Source organism: Stenella coeruleoalba, assembly GCF_951394435.1.
Source record: "Stenella coeruleoalba genome assembly, chromosome: 4".
Classification (NCBI taxonomy): domain Eukaryota; kingdom Metazoa; phylum Chordata; class Mammalia; order Artiodactyla; family Delphinidae; genus Stenella; species Stenella coeruleoalba.
Genome location: NC_137149.1, coordinates 22,186,287 through 22,199,414, shown reverse-complemented (window position 1 = coordinate 22,199,414; position 13,128 = coordinate 22,186,287). Strand labels below are relative to the sequence as shown.

General features: G+C 39.2%; 1 protein-coding gene across 2 annotated transcripts in view; it reads right to left on the bottom strand.

Moving 5' to 3' along the window:
- SEC24D (SEC24 homolog D, COPII coat complex component) overlaps positions 1-13,128 on the bottom strand; it is a 116,828-nt gene that overhangs the window by 82,045 nt on the left and 21,655 nt on the right. For both annotated transcript variants that reach the window (XM_079919963.1, XM_079919964.1), the window contains exon 7: positions 422-533. In XM_079919963.1, coding sequence (XP_079776089.1) covers positions 422-533 — 112 coding nt within the window. The remainder of the gene's footprint in view (positions 1-421; positions 534-13,128) is intronic.

The following is a 13,128-nucleotide window of genomic DNA, read 5'->3' as shown; positions in this document are numbered from 1 at the left end:
GTTAAGGGACCTGCTGAAAAAAATGTCATTGGGACTAGAACCAGGTCTGCTGACTCAAGTACTCAATCCCCTACTGCTCTGCTCATGTCATCCTGCCAGGTTTCCACTGTAGTAAATAAATTAAACCAAAGTAGGGCATGAACAATTTTAAACACATAAATTAAAATTTAAAATTTTCTTAAATTGATACATTGCACTGTACCTCACCAGAAACTCTCTAGATTTTTACAAGCAGAGAATACAGTAGAACTCAGACGACAGTACCTTCTCTTTACTTGATTAATGGCAAATTAGTTCCTGTTAACCAGCTATAAAAGGGTTGCCCATCAGTGACAGCATTATTGAAGGGTATCAATGTATTTGCTTAAAAATTGTGAGAAATACTAAGACCTTAGTCAAAACCGTAACTGAAAAGAGATACCTTGGTCTTGTATCGTACAATCTGTAGTGACCAGGGGAGGGATCTGGCCTCTGGTGTTGGTGGTATAAACCTGTCCCCCTCTGGTGGCTCTGTCATTCTCGATCACCTGGATCTGATAAATAAGAGATCAAGAGCACGTTAAAGTAAGTTAAAACTTCCCAACCTTCCCCTCACACTATTCACACACGCACACACAAAGGCATTTTCTAAATCCTTTCAGCTCATTTCAGATCAAACTCTCGTTGAGAACCCACCAATGTCTTCAGTCCCACTTTTGCTTACTTTCACAACTTTATGCCAGTAGCTTCCAAATTCTATTCTGTAATGCTCTTGAGCTCTGACCTGATCTTTTTTATTTTTATTCAATTTGTTTCTTGGGCCCATAGATAAGAGTTTTTTGGGAAAAGATTCTCATAGGATAAGAAACTGAAAATACCTTTTTTTTTTTAAAAGAAAATACTTTTTTTTTTTTTTTTTTTTTTGTGGTACGCGGGCCTCTCACTGCTGTGGCCTCTCCCGTTGCGGAGCACAGGCTCTGGACGCGCAGGCCCAGCGGCCACGGCTCACGGGCCCAGCCGCTCCGCAGCATGTGGGATCTTCCCGGACTGGGGCACGAACTCGTGTCCCCTGCATCGGCAGGCGGACTCTCAACCACTGCGCCACCAGGGAAGCCCAAAGAAAATATTTTTTGAAGTTAAAGAAAACTCTAAAAGGCTAAAAATAAATTCAGAAGAAATGATTTAAAATATATAAGCTGAAGAAGACTTTTCTCCTCAAATCCCTCTTGATGTTCAATTTGCCTTTCAAGTTTCCTCCACCACACCCCTGCTCCTTGAGACAAAAGAAACAAACAATATCGTGTTCCCATATGATTTTTGCCTATCATATAGAAATGAGAACAAAAGTCCCCCCTTTTTTTTTTGTTTTGGCTGTGCCGCACGGCACATGGGATCTTAGTTCCCCAACCAGGGATTGAACCCGCGCCCCCTGCATTGGAAGCTCAGAGTCTTAACCACTGGCCCTCGAGGGAAGTCCCCTTAAGTTTTGTCCTTTAATTTGGAAACATCTTATATTTCTCTACTGAAACATTTATTGATGAAGACTATAGAGATAAAACATTGCCTTTCTGTTGTAACTGTCTAGGGATTAAAATAATGAGCAAAATCTAGTTGCATGGAGTTAAGAAGGAATTCTAATAATAAAGGGATCTTTCTCTTCCTCTTTATCTTCTCCCTGTCCTCACTTCTTTCTTTATAGGATAAAAGTGACAAGAGATAAGGGGGTAAAAAAAAAAAAAAAGGAGGCAGTAAAAAGAGGGAAAAAAGGGGAGAAATGAGATGAGTGCCCAGACTGCAACACGTAGCCTTGGAGGATACGAAGTTTTTGTGGCCCTAAAGAAACTATTAATGTGAGGGGAGATCAAGATGGCAGAGTAGAAGGATGTGGAGCTCACCTCCTCCCACAAACACATCAAAAATACATCTACATGTGGAAGAATTCTCAGAGAATACCAACTGAAAGCTGGCACAAGATCAAAGCTGCAAGAAGGATCCCCATGTAACCAGGTAGTACAAAAGGGAATAAACAAAAAGGAAGGAGGAATCGGGAGGAGACCTGTGCCCCTGGGAGGGAGCTGTGAAGGAGGAAAGGTTCTCTCACCCTGGGAACCTCCTTCCCCTGCTGGGAGGTCTGCCGGGACAGAGGGGGAGTGGGAGAGGCCTGGACTTTGCTCGGGAGGAGTGTGTAGGTTCTGGCTTGCTGGTAGGCAGCACAGAGAGGGACCAGCTCTGAGGGCTGCCATGCTGTCCCACTTCCTAGCCCGAGACATGTGCCTCCTGGTGTGCACAGTGGCTGGGTCTTGAAACATAAGCTTCAGTGGACAGACCCAGGGAGGGGACTCAGTTTGGCTGCACAGAGGCAGCCCAGGGGGCCTGGAGTGTGGTCGGGGACGCCACTGTTGGTGTGCGCAAGACGGAGCACAGGTCCACCACACAAGCCCCATTACTGGCATGCTCCTGGCAGGTCATGCCTCTGGTGGCAGTGGCCTCTGGCAGCAGGCACACGCCAGAGGTGGGGCTGACATCCCAGTCAATTATCAGTGCTCCCGCAGTGGGGGAAGGTCCAGGGGGCACACCAGCAGTGGTGGACTTTGTGGGCAAGCACACCAAGTGGTGGGTGGCGTCACAGAATCCTCACAGAATTGCATGCCTGCAGCGGAAAGCCCCTGGGGAGGAATATACAGCGCCTCCTTTCCCAGCGGGAGCACTCCAGTCCCACCGATCTCACATCACAGCTTAGAACTAGATCTAGGGGCTTCTACTACAACAACTGGGGAGCTGACCCTGCCCATGACAGGGCTGTGACAACCACATAGCAAAGAGGAGGCCCCACCCAACATCCAGTGCAGGCTCTGGTCACAACACCGAACACACCCCATATCAAGGGGACAATAGCCAGAACACTCTGAGGAAAGACGTGGCAGACATCCATACTAAAAACAGCCCTTATATCAAAAATACTGGACTCACACAGTCTACACAAGGACACTCGCACATTAAAAAAAGCCCTTCAAGACCACAGTAGATAACTGTTTCTCCTAAATTCACAGAGTCAGAGAAATTTAAGTAAAATGAAAAAGCAGAGGAACTACTTCCAATTAAAAGAACTGGAGAAACCCCCTGAAAGAATAAACAATGAAAAAGACAACTCCAGTCTACCACATCCCAAGTTCAAAAATGAGGTAATAAAAATGCTGAAGGAATTAAGAAAATTTATCTATAGAAATGCAGGTCACTGTAACAAGGAACTAGAAACTATAAAGAGGAACCAATCAAAATTAGACAACTCAACTGCCAAGATAAATACCAAGCTAAAGGCAATGAATAGCAGACCAAATAATGCAGAAGAACAAATAAGTGATCTGGAAGATAAATAATAGAAATCACCCAATCAGAACAGCAGACAGGAAGACAAATGTAAAAAAAAAAAAAAAGAAGAAAAAAAATTAAAGGAACATACAAGATCTACTGGATAATACAAAGCATGCCAACACATATACAATAGGGGTTCCAGAAGGAGAAGAGAGAGAAAAGAGGATCAAAAACGTATTTGAAGAATTTATGGCTGAAAGCTTCCCAAACCTAAGAAGGAAACAGATATCCAGGTACAGGAAGTACAGAGGGTCCCAAACAAGATGAACTTAAATGGACCCACAATGAGACATAACATAATTAAAATGGCAAAAGTTAAAGATAAAGAGAGGATTCTAAAGGCAGCAAGAGAAAAACAAAGAGTCAGTACAAGGGAACCCCCATAAGGTTATCAGCTGATTTCTCTGCAGAAATGTTGCAGGCCAGAAGGGAGTAGCATTATACATTCAAAGTCCTGAAAGGGAAAAACCTGCAACCTAGGATGCTCTACACAGGAAGATTATCCTTTAGAATAGAAGGAGAAACTAAGAATTTCTCAGATAAGCAAAAACTAAAAGAAGATAGCAATACTAAACCTAACCTAAAAGAAATATTGTAGGGTCTTCTCTAAGCAGAAAAGAAGCAAGAATCTATAGGAAAGGGAAAAACACAATAGGAGAGGCAAATATATAAAAAGATTGAAGATCACTTAAATAAGCCAGTAAGAAAATTTTTATAAAAGCAGTTATAACTATAATGAACAGCAAATAAAATAAACATGAAGATGTAAAATAGGACATCAAAATCACAAAATGTGGGGGAGGGGCATAAAAAATGTAGATATTTTAGAATGTATTTGAACTTATATGACTATGAGTCTAAAGAAGGTAGAAATAGTTATGAGTTAACATACTTGAAAAACAGGGTAACCACAAATCAAAAACATACAATAGATTCACAAAAAACAAAAAGGAGCTTAAACATAATACAAAAGAAAACCATCAAATCACAAAAGAAAAACAGAAGAAAGGAACAAAGAAGAACTACACAATAAACTGCAAAACAAGGTTTAAAATGGCAATAAATACATGCTTATCAATAATTACTTTAAATGTCAATGGACTAAATGCTCTGATCAAAAGACATAGAGTGGAAGACTGGATTAAAAAAAACCAAGAACCTATAATATGCTGCCTACAAGAGACCCACTTTAGGGTGAAAGACATACATAGATTGAAAGTGAGGAGATGGAAAAAGATATTTCATGCAAATGGAAACGACAAGAAAGCAAGGGTAGCAATACTCATATCAGACAAAATAGACTTTAAAGCAAAGGCCATAAAGAAGGACACTACATAATGATAAAAGGATCAATACAAGAAGAGGATATTACACTGGTTAACATATATGCACCCAATATAGGAGCACCTAAATACATAAAACAAATACTAACAGACATAAAGGGAGAAACTGAGGGGAATACAATAACAGTAGGAGACTTTAACACTCCACTGACATCAATGGACAGATCTTCCAGAAAGAAAACCAATAAGGTAACAGAGATCCTAAATCACACAATAGAATAGTTGAACTTCATTGATATCTACAGGACACTACATCCAAAAAACCCAGAATGCACATTCTTTTCAAGCATGCATGGAACATTCTCTAGGACAGACCACATACTAGGACAAATTTAAGAGGACAGAAATTATTTCAAGCATTTTTTTCTGACCACAATGGTATGAAACTAGAAATCAATCACAGGAAGAAAAATGAGAAAAAAAATGATTACATGGAAACTAAACAATATGCTACTAAAAAAACCAATGGGTCAACAATAAAATCAAGGGGGGAATCAAAAAATACCTCGAGACAAACAACAATGAAAACACAACCATACAAAATCTATGGGATGCAGCAAAAGCAGTTCTAAGAGGAAAGTTCATAGCAATACAAGCCTTTCTCAAAAAACAAGAAAAATCTCAAACAACTTAAACTACCAATTAAAAGAATCAGAAAAAGAACAAAACCCAAAGTGGGCAGAAGGAAGGAAAGAATAAAGATCAAAGAGGAAATAAATAAACTAGAGATCCAAAAAAGAAGAAAAAGAAAAAAATCAATAAAACCAGAGCTCGCTTTTTGAAAGGACAAACAAAATTGACAAACCTCTAGCCAGGCTCACCAAGAAGAAAAATAAATAAATTTAAAAAATAAACAAAAAATGAAAGAGGAAAAATAACAACCGATACCACAGAAATACGAAAAATCATAAGAAAATACTATGAAGTTATATGTGAACAAATTGGACAACCTAGAAGAAATGGACAAATATCGAGAAACATACCACCTGCCAAAACTGAGTCAAGTAGAAATAGATAATATGAACAGACCAATCACTAGAAGTGAAATAAAATCTGTAACTTTTAAAAAAACTCCCTGCAAACAAAACTCCAGGAATGGATGGCTTCACTGGGGAATTCTACCAAACATACAAAGAACTTACACCTATCCTTCTCAAACTCTTCCAAAAGACTGAAGAGGAAGGAACACTCCCAAAGTCATTCTATGAAGCCATCATCACCCTGATACCAAAACCAGACAGACACTACAAAAAAAGAAAATTACAGGCTAATATCTTTGATGAATATAGATGCGAAAATCCTCAACAAAATATTAGCAAACTGAATCCAGCACATAATAAGGATTATGCACCATGATCAAGTTGGATTCATTCCAGGGTCAAAAGGATGGTTCAAAATATGCAAATCAATCAATCAGATAGACCATATCAACAAAAGACAAAAACCACATGGTCATCTCAACTGATGCAGAAAAAGCATTTGATAAATTCAACATCCATTCATGATAAAAACTTTCACCAAAGTGGGTACAGAGGGAACGTATCTCAACATAATAAAAGCCATTTACGACAAACCCATAGCCATTATAATACTCAACAGTGAAAAGCTGAAAGCCTTCCTGCTAAATTCTGAAAGAAGACATGGATACCCTCTCTCATCACTTCTATTCAAATAGTACTGGAAGCCCTAGCCATAGCAATCAGACAGGAAAAAGAAGTAAAAGGTATCCAAATTAGAAGGACGAGGTAAAATTGTCATTATATGCAGATGACATGATACTCTATATAGAAAACCCTAAACACTCCACACCAACACTATGAGAACTAATAAATGAATTCAGGAAGGTAGCAGGATACAAGATTAATATACAGAAATCTGTTGCATTTCTTTATACTAATAATGAAATATCAGAAAGAGAAAGTAAAATGGAAAGATATCCCATCTCTTGGATTGGAAGAATTAATATTGTTAAAACGGCCATACTACCCAAAACAATCTACAGATTTAATGTGATCCTATCAAATTACCTAAGACATTTTTCACAGAACTAGAACAAATAATCCTAAAATTTATATGGAACCACAAACAACCCAGAATTACCAAAGCAATCCTGAGGAAAAAGAACAAAGCTGGAGGCATAACCCTCCCAGACTTCGGCCAACACTACAAAGCTACTGTAATCAAAACAGTATGGTACTGGCACAAAACCAAACACAGCTCACTGGAACAGAGTAGAGAGGCCAGACATAAACCCACACACCCATGGTCAATTAATCTTCAACAAAGCAGGCAAGAATATACAATGGAAAACAGTCAGTCTCTTCAGAAAGTGGTGCTGAGAAAGGTGGATAGCCTCATGTAAATCAGTGAAGTAAGAACACTCCCTCACACCATATACAAAAATAAACTCAAAATGGTTTAAAGACTTAAATATAAGACATGACACCATAAAACTCCTAGAAGAGAACATAGGCAAAACATTCTCCAACATAAATCATAGCAATATTTTCTTAGATCAGTCTCACAAGGCAAAAGAAATAAAATAAAAAATTAACAAATGGGGTCTAATCAAACTTAAAAGCTTTTGCACAACAAAGGAAACCATAAACAAAACAAAAAGACAACCCACTGACTGGGAGAAAATGTTTGCCAACGATGAGACTGACAAGGGATTAATTTCCAAAATACACAAACAGCTCATACAGCTCAATATCAAAGAAAAAAACAACCCAATCAAAAAATGGGCAGAAGACCTAAATCGATATTTCTCCAAAGAAGACATACAGATGGCCAAAAGGCCCATGAAAAGATGCTCAACATCACTAATTATTAGAGAAATGCAAATCAAAACTACAGTGAGGTATCACTGGTCAGAATTACTATCATCAAAAAGTCTACAAATAATAAATGCAGGAGAGGGTGTGGAGAAAAAGGAACACTCCTACACTGTTGGTGGGAATATAATTGGTACAGCCACTATGGAAAACAGTATGGAGTTTCCTCAAAAAACAAAAATAGAGCTACCGCATGATCTAGTGATGCCACTCCTGAGTATATACCTGGAAAAGATGAAAACTAATTCAAAAAGATACATGCACCCCAACGTTCATAGCAGCACTATTTACAATAGCTAAGACTTGGAAGCAATCTAAGTGTCTATCAACAGATGAGTGGATAAAGAAGATGTGGTGCGTGTATACATACATACACACACACACACACGTATATACACCATGGAATATTACTCAACCATAAAAAAGAATGAAATATTGCCATTTGCAGCAATGTGAATGGACTTAGAGATTATCATACTAAGCGAAGTAAGATAAAGACAAATACATGATATCACTTATATGTGGAATCTAAAAAATAATACAAATGAATTTATTTACAAAACAGGAACAGGGGCTTCCCTGGTGGCGCAGTGGTTGAGAGTCCGCCTGCCGATGCAGGGGACACGGGTTCGTGCCCCGGTCTGGGAAAATCCCACATGCTGCGGAGCGGCTGGGCCCGTGAGCCATGGCCGTTGAGCCTGCGTGTCCGGAGCCTGTGCTCCGCAACGGGAGAGGCCACAGCAGTGAGAGGCCCACGTACCGCAAAAAAAAAAAAAAACCAGAAACAGACTCACAGACATAGAAAACAAATTTATGGTTACCAAAGGGGAAGGGGCAGGAGATAAACTAGGAGTTTGGGGTTAACATATACACACCACTATACATAAAATTAATAAACAACAAGGATTTACTGTTGTGTTTATAGCACAGGGAACTATATTCAATACCTTATAATAACCTATAATGGGAAAGAATCTGAAAAAAATGTATGTATGTATAACTGAATCACTTCACTGTACATACACAATATTGTAAATCAACTGTATTTCGATTAAAAAAAAAGAAACTACTACTAATATAAAAACTGTCTTCCCCCAAGCTCTGAAACGTTACCTGCTCCATTTTCCCTTCCCATCTCATCCTAATCCAGGCCCCACCTGGCATTGATATCATTGGTTTTTACAGCATATCAGAGACAGATTTAGCCTGCTTTTAAATCCATGCATTTCTGTCTTTTTAATTTCATAGGATTTGAATTTTTATTAAATTAAGGATATAGAATATGCTCCAAACACAACTACTGTTAAGATACAAACGAGACTAAAAGCTACCATGGGCAGAGACAAGAAGCAAACAGAAAAATCAAAACACTGTAATTATACTCTACATTTCAACCACAAGGTTCATGTGGTTCATTCAAAACTGGAGTAGTTTACATTTACTGTCATCATTTCAACCAATGAAGTGTCAAATACGAAAGCGAGGTAAAAGTCATAATAATGTATATATTGAACATAGATAGCTCTCAGTCTTCAGATAGACTCTACCTCTAAAAAGTTTATTTTAAATTAGCCATTTGCAACTCACAAAGCACTGCCTCCAAAGAAACAATGTCATTGGTAGTAATTACATTTCTAAATTAATTCACATCTTGGCTAGAATACTACAAAGAGAGTGAGAAATATAACAAACAGTTCTAGTAATTTCTAAAAATACAGGGGTTTTTTTGGTGGTTGTTTTTTTTTTTTTTTTTACCTCAAATCCATATTCTCGGAAAACAGCTTAGAGATAAAACACAGAAATTTCAATAGAGATTGTGACTGTGTCTCAGTTCTTAAAGGGTTTCAAATTTGGTGACAGTGACTCCTGATAATGCCAATGCTACTTCAAAATGTATAGATTTCTTTTTCCGCCACTAGAATTACTTTCACACATATCTGCTATGAACAGAGTATTCTAGTTTCACAAAATAGAATCAGGAAAGAGAAAAAAAGAAAGTGATTCTCTTGAGATAAATGAACAAAAAGGATAAGGGAGAGACAAGATAATAAGATGCATGTACACATCTAAGGCAGGCTGCCTAAAGCAGAATTATTTGCACTTGGGCACAGTGAGAGAAAGAGGAGAACAGGAAGATCTCAACTGCTGAATAATCCTCCTGCTGATACAAAGAGTGAGGAAGAGTTTGATGGTGATACCAGTGTCCTCACTTCCAAAATATGGCTAAGACCACCATCCAAAAGAGTTGTAGTGAGCACTTAGCTCAGGGCTGGAAGGCAACAGGAGTTCGGTAAACATGATTTCACATCTTTCTTTCCAGAAGGAAGAATTAATTTAGTTAGCAAAAGCATCCTACTCTGGTATTAAGAATATAAAAACAGGCTCCATCTGGTATTGCTATTTTATTACTTTTAAGATAAAAATAATATTGGACTGACTTATATGTGCATATTTTAAGGGTCTTGAATAAATCACATCGCATACTGCTTATTGCTTTTGTTGTTAACATTCATTCATTGAACAAATATGTGAGCACATACTCTGTACCAGGCCCTGTTCTGTGTGTTAGGGGCACAGCAGTGAACAATGCCAAATCCTTGACCTCTTGGAGCTGACATTCTAGTATGGAAGACAGGCGATATATAAATGTGTAAATAAGATACATCCTATGTCAGGTAATAAGTGCTGTGGATATGAAGTGATATGGATGGGGTGCCAGTGAGATGGGGGATGAGCAATGAGGACGTGAAGGAAATGCAGGATTGAGCCATGCCCTGTATGTATGTAGGGGAGGAGAATCTAGGCACAGGAAACTGCAAGTGCAAAGGCCTTGAGGCAGGAGTACGCTTGGCGTGGCTGAGGCATAACAAGGAGGCTGGTGTGACGCAAAGCAAAGTGATGGAGAAGAGTGGTAAGAGACCAGGTCAGAGTGGCGTGCGTGCGTGTGTGTGGGTGTGGGTGCGTGCGTGCGTGTGTGTGTGTGTGGCGGGGGTGGGCGGTGTCAGGAGTGGCAAATACGGTAGGGTCTTGCAGGCCTTTGTAAGAACTGTGGTTTCTAACTAGAGGAGTATTGGAGGGTTTGTTATGAGCCGTGACATCATCTGACTTAGAATGTGAAAGGATCACCCTGGCTGCTGTGCAGACTAGAATAGCAGGGAGACCAGTTAGGATGCTCTTATGATAATCCAGGTGGGTACAGATGGTAGAGGCTTGGACCAGGATGAGCACAAAAGGCAGAAGCAATGGAATTAGCTAAAGGACTAAATGTGAGAAAGAGAGAATCAAGGATGACTCCAAGTTTTTTGGCCAGAGGACCTGGAAGAATGGCGTTTTAATCTAGATTTCAAGGAAAAGGTCTTGACTAGGAGTATCTACATTCTCATTTAAAGCCATGAGAATGAGTCATCGAAAGCGGTACTTCTCGGGCCACGTTTTGGGGTTTTTTTGTTATTGTGTTTTGTTTTTTTTTAATTTATTTTTTGGCCGTGCTGTGTGGCTTGTGGGATGATAGTTCCCTGACCAGGGATTGAACCCGGCCCCTCAGCAGTGACAGTGTGGAGTCCTAACTACTGGACCATCAGGGAAATCCCTAAAGTGGTACTTCTCAAACCTTAGGGTGCCTAAGAAACATCTGAAGAGCTTGTTAAAACAGGTTCCAGGGCCCCATTCCTAGAGATTCTGATTCAGGTCTGGGGTGGAGCCTGAGAACATGCATTTCTATTAAGCTCCAAGTCAATGTTTTTTTTGTTTTGCTTTGTTTTTAATTTTTTATTGAAGTATAGTAGATTTACAATGTTGTATTAGTTTCTGGTGTACAGTAAATTGATTCAGTTATACATATATATATATTCTTTTTTATATTCTTTTCCATTATGGTTTATTACAGGATATTGAATATAGTTCCCTGTGCTATACAGTAGGACCTTGTTGTTTATCTATTTTATATATATTAGTTTGTATCTGCTAATCCCAAACTCCTAATTTATCTCCCCCATCCCGTTTCCTCTTTGGTAACCATAAACTTGTTTTCTATGTCTGTGAGTCTATTTCTGTTTCATAAATAAGTTCATTTGTATCATATTTTAGATTCCACATATAAGTAATATCATATGGTATTTGTCTTTGTCTGACTTACTTCACTTAGTATGATAATCTCTAGGTCCATCCATATTGCTGCAAATGGCATTATTTTATGCTTTCTATGGCTGAGTAGTATTCCATTGTATATATGTACCACATCTTCCTTATCTAGTCATCTGCTGATGGACATTTTGGTTGCTCCAGCCAATATTCATGTGCCGTCCTAGGAGCACACTTCGAGTAGAGCTGACTAGAGAGTAAATGTCGATGGAGAAGGGGACGGGTCCAAAGACTCTGGGACACTTTTAACACGAGGAGGTTGCAAAGACAAGGTGAAACCAACAAAGGAGACAGGAAAGAGCCACCAGTGAAATAAGCAGAGATGTAAAGGAGTGGGTGGTGTTGCCATTACTCTTAAGATAAAATAATATTGGACTGATTTGTATGTGTGTATTTTAAGGGTCTTGGATGAATGATACAATATACTGCTCATTGCTTTTGTTGTTAACGTTCATTCGTTCAACAAATATGAGTGCATACTATGTACTGGGCACTGTTCTATGTGCTGGGGACACGGTAACCCCACTGAAAAGGTGTTTCAAGGAGGATGGAATGAACAGATGTGTCAAATCTGTTGCTGACAGGTCAAGACAGAGGAGATCTGAGAATTGGCCACAAGATTTGGAAATGGGAGGTCACTGGAGACCTGAACAAGCATAGTATTAGTAGGGTTGTAGTGATAAGATCTAAACTGGAACAGGTTCAGGAGGGAATAGGAGGAGATGAACCAAGACAGTGGGTAAAGGCAACCCTTCTAGAGATTTCTTGCTGTAAAAGAGAGCCACAAAATAGGGAGGAAACTGGATAGATATGGGGAAGGGACAAAGGAGGCTTCTTTCATTAACAATAAGAGGTATTTCGGGAGGTTTATATTCTGATGAGAATGATCTAGACAGAGAAAAACTTCAGTTTATCTTCAAATAAGTAAAGATAATGCAGCAGAGAGGGGATGTGATGGTTAATTTTATGTGTCAACTTGGCTAGGCCATGGTACCCAGTTTCAAATACCAGTCTAGATCTTGCTGTGAAGGTATTTTTTAAAATGCGATTAACATTTATTCAGTAGACCTTGAGTGAAGCAGAGTACCCTCCACAGTGTGGGTAGGCCTCTTGTGACCTGTTGAAGGATTATGAGAAAAATACCGAGGTCTCCCTGAGGAAGAGGGAATTCTGCTTCAGATGCCTTCAGAGTCAAGCTGCAACATCAGCTCCTCCTGTGTCTCCAGAGCACTGGCCAGCCCAGCAGATTTTGGCCTTGCCAGTCTCCAACAACTGAGTAAACCAATTCTTTAAAATAAATTTATTTCCATATATAGACATATATCCTATTGGTTCTGTTTTTTGGAGAACTCTAATACAGGGGACATTTTCTGAAGGGCTGCTCTTGAAAGGCCGTAGAGGTGGATTCTAGGGCACAAGTGGAGGTGATGGCCTTGGTCAGGAGTATGGACAAGCTTATC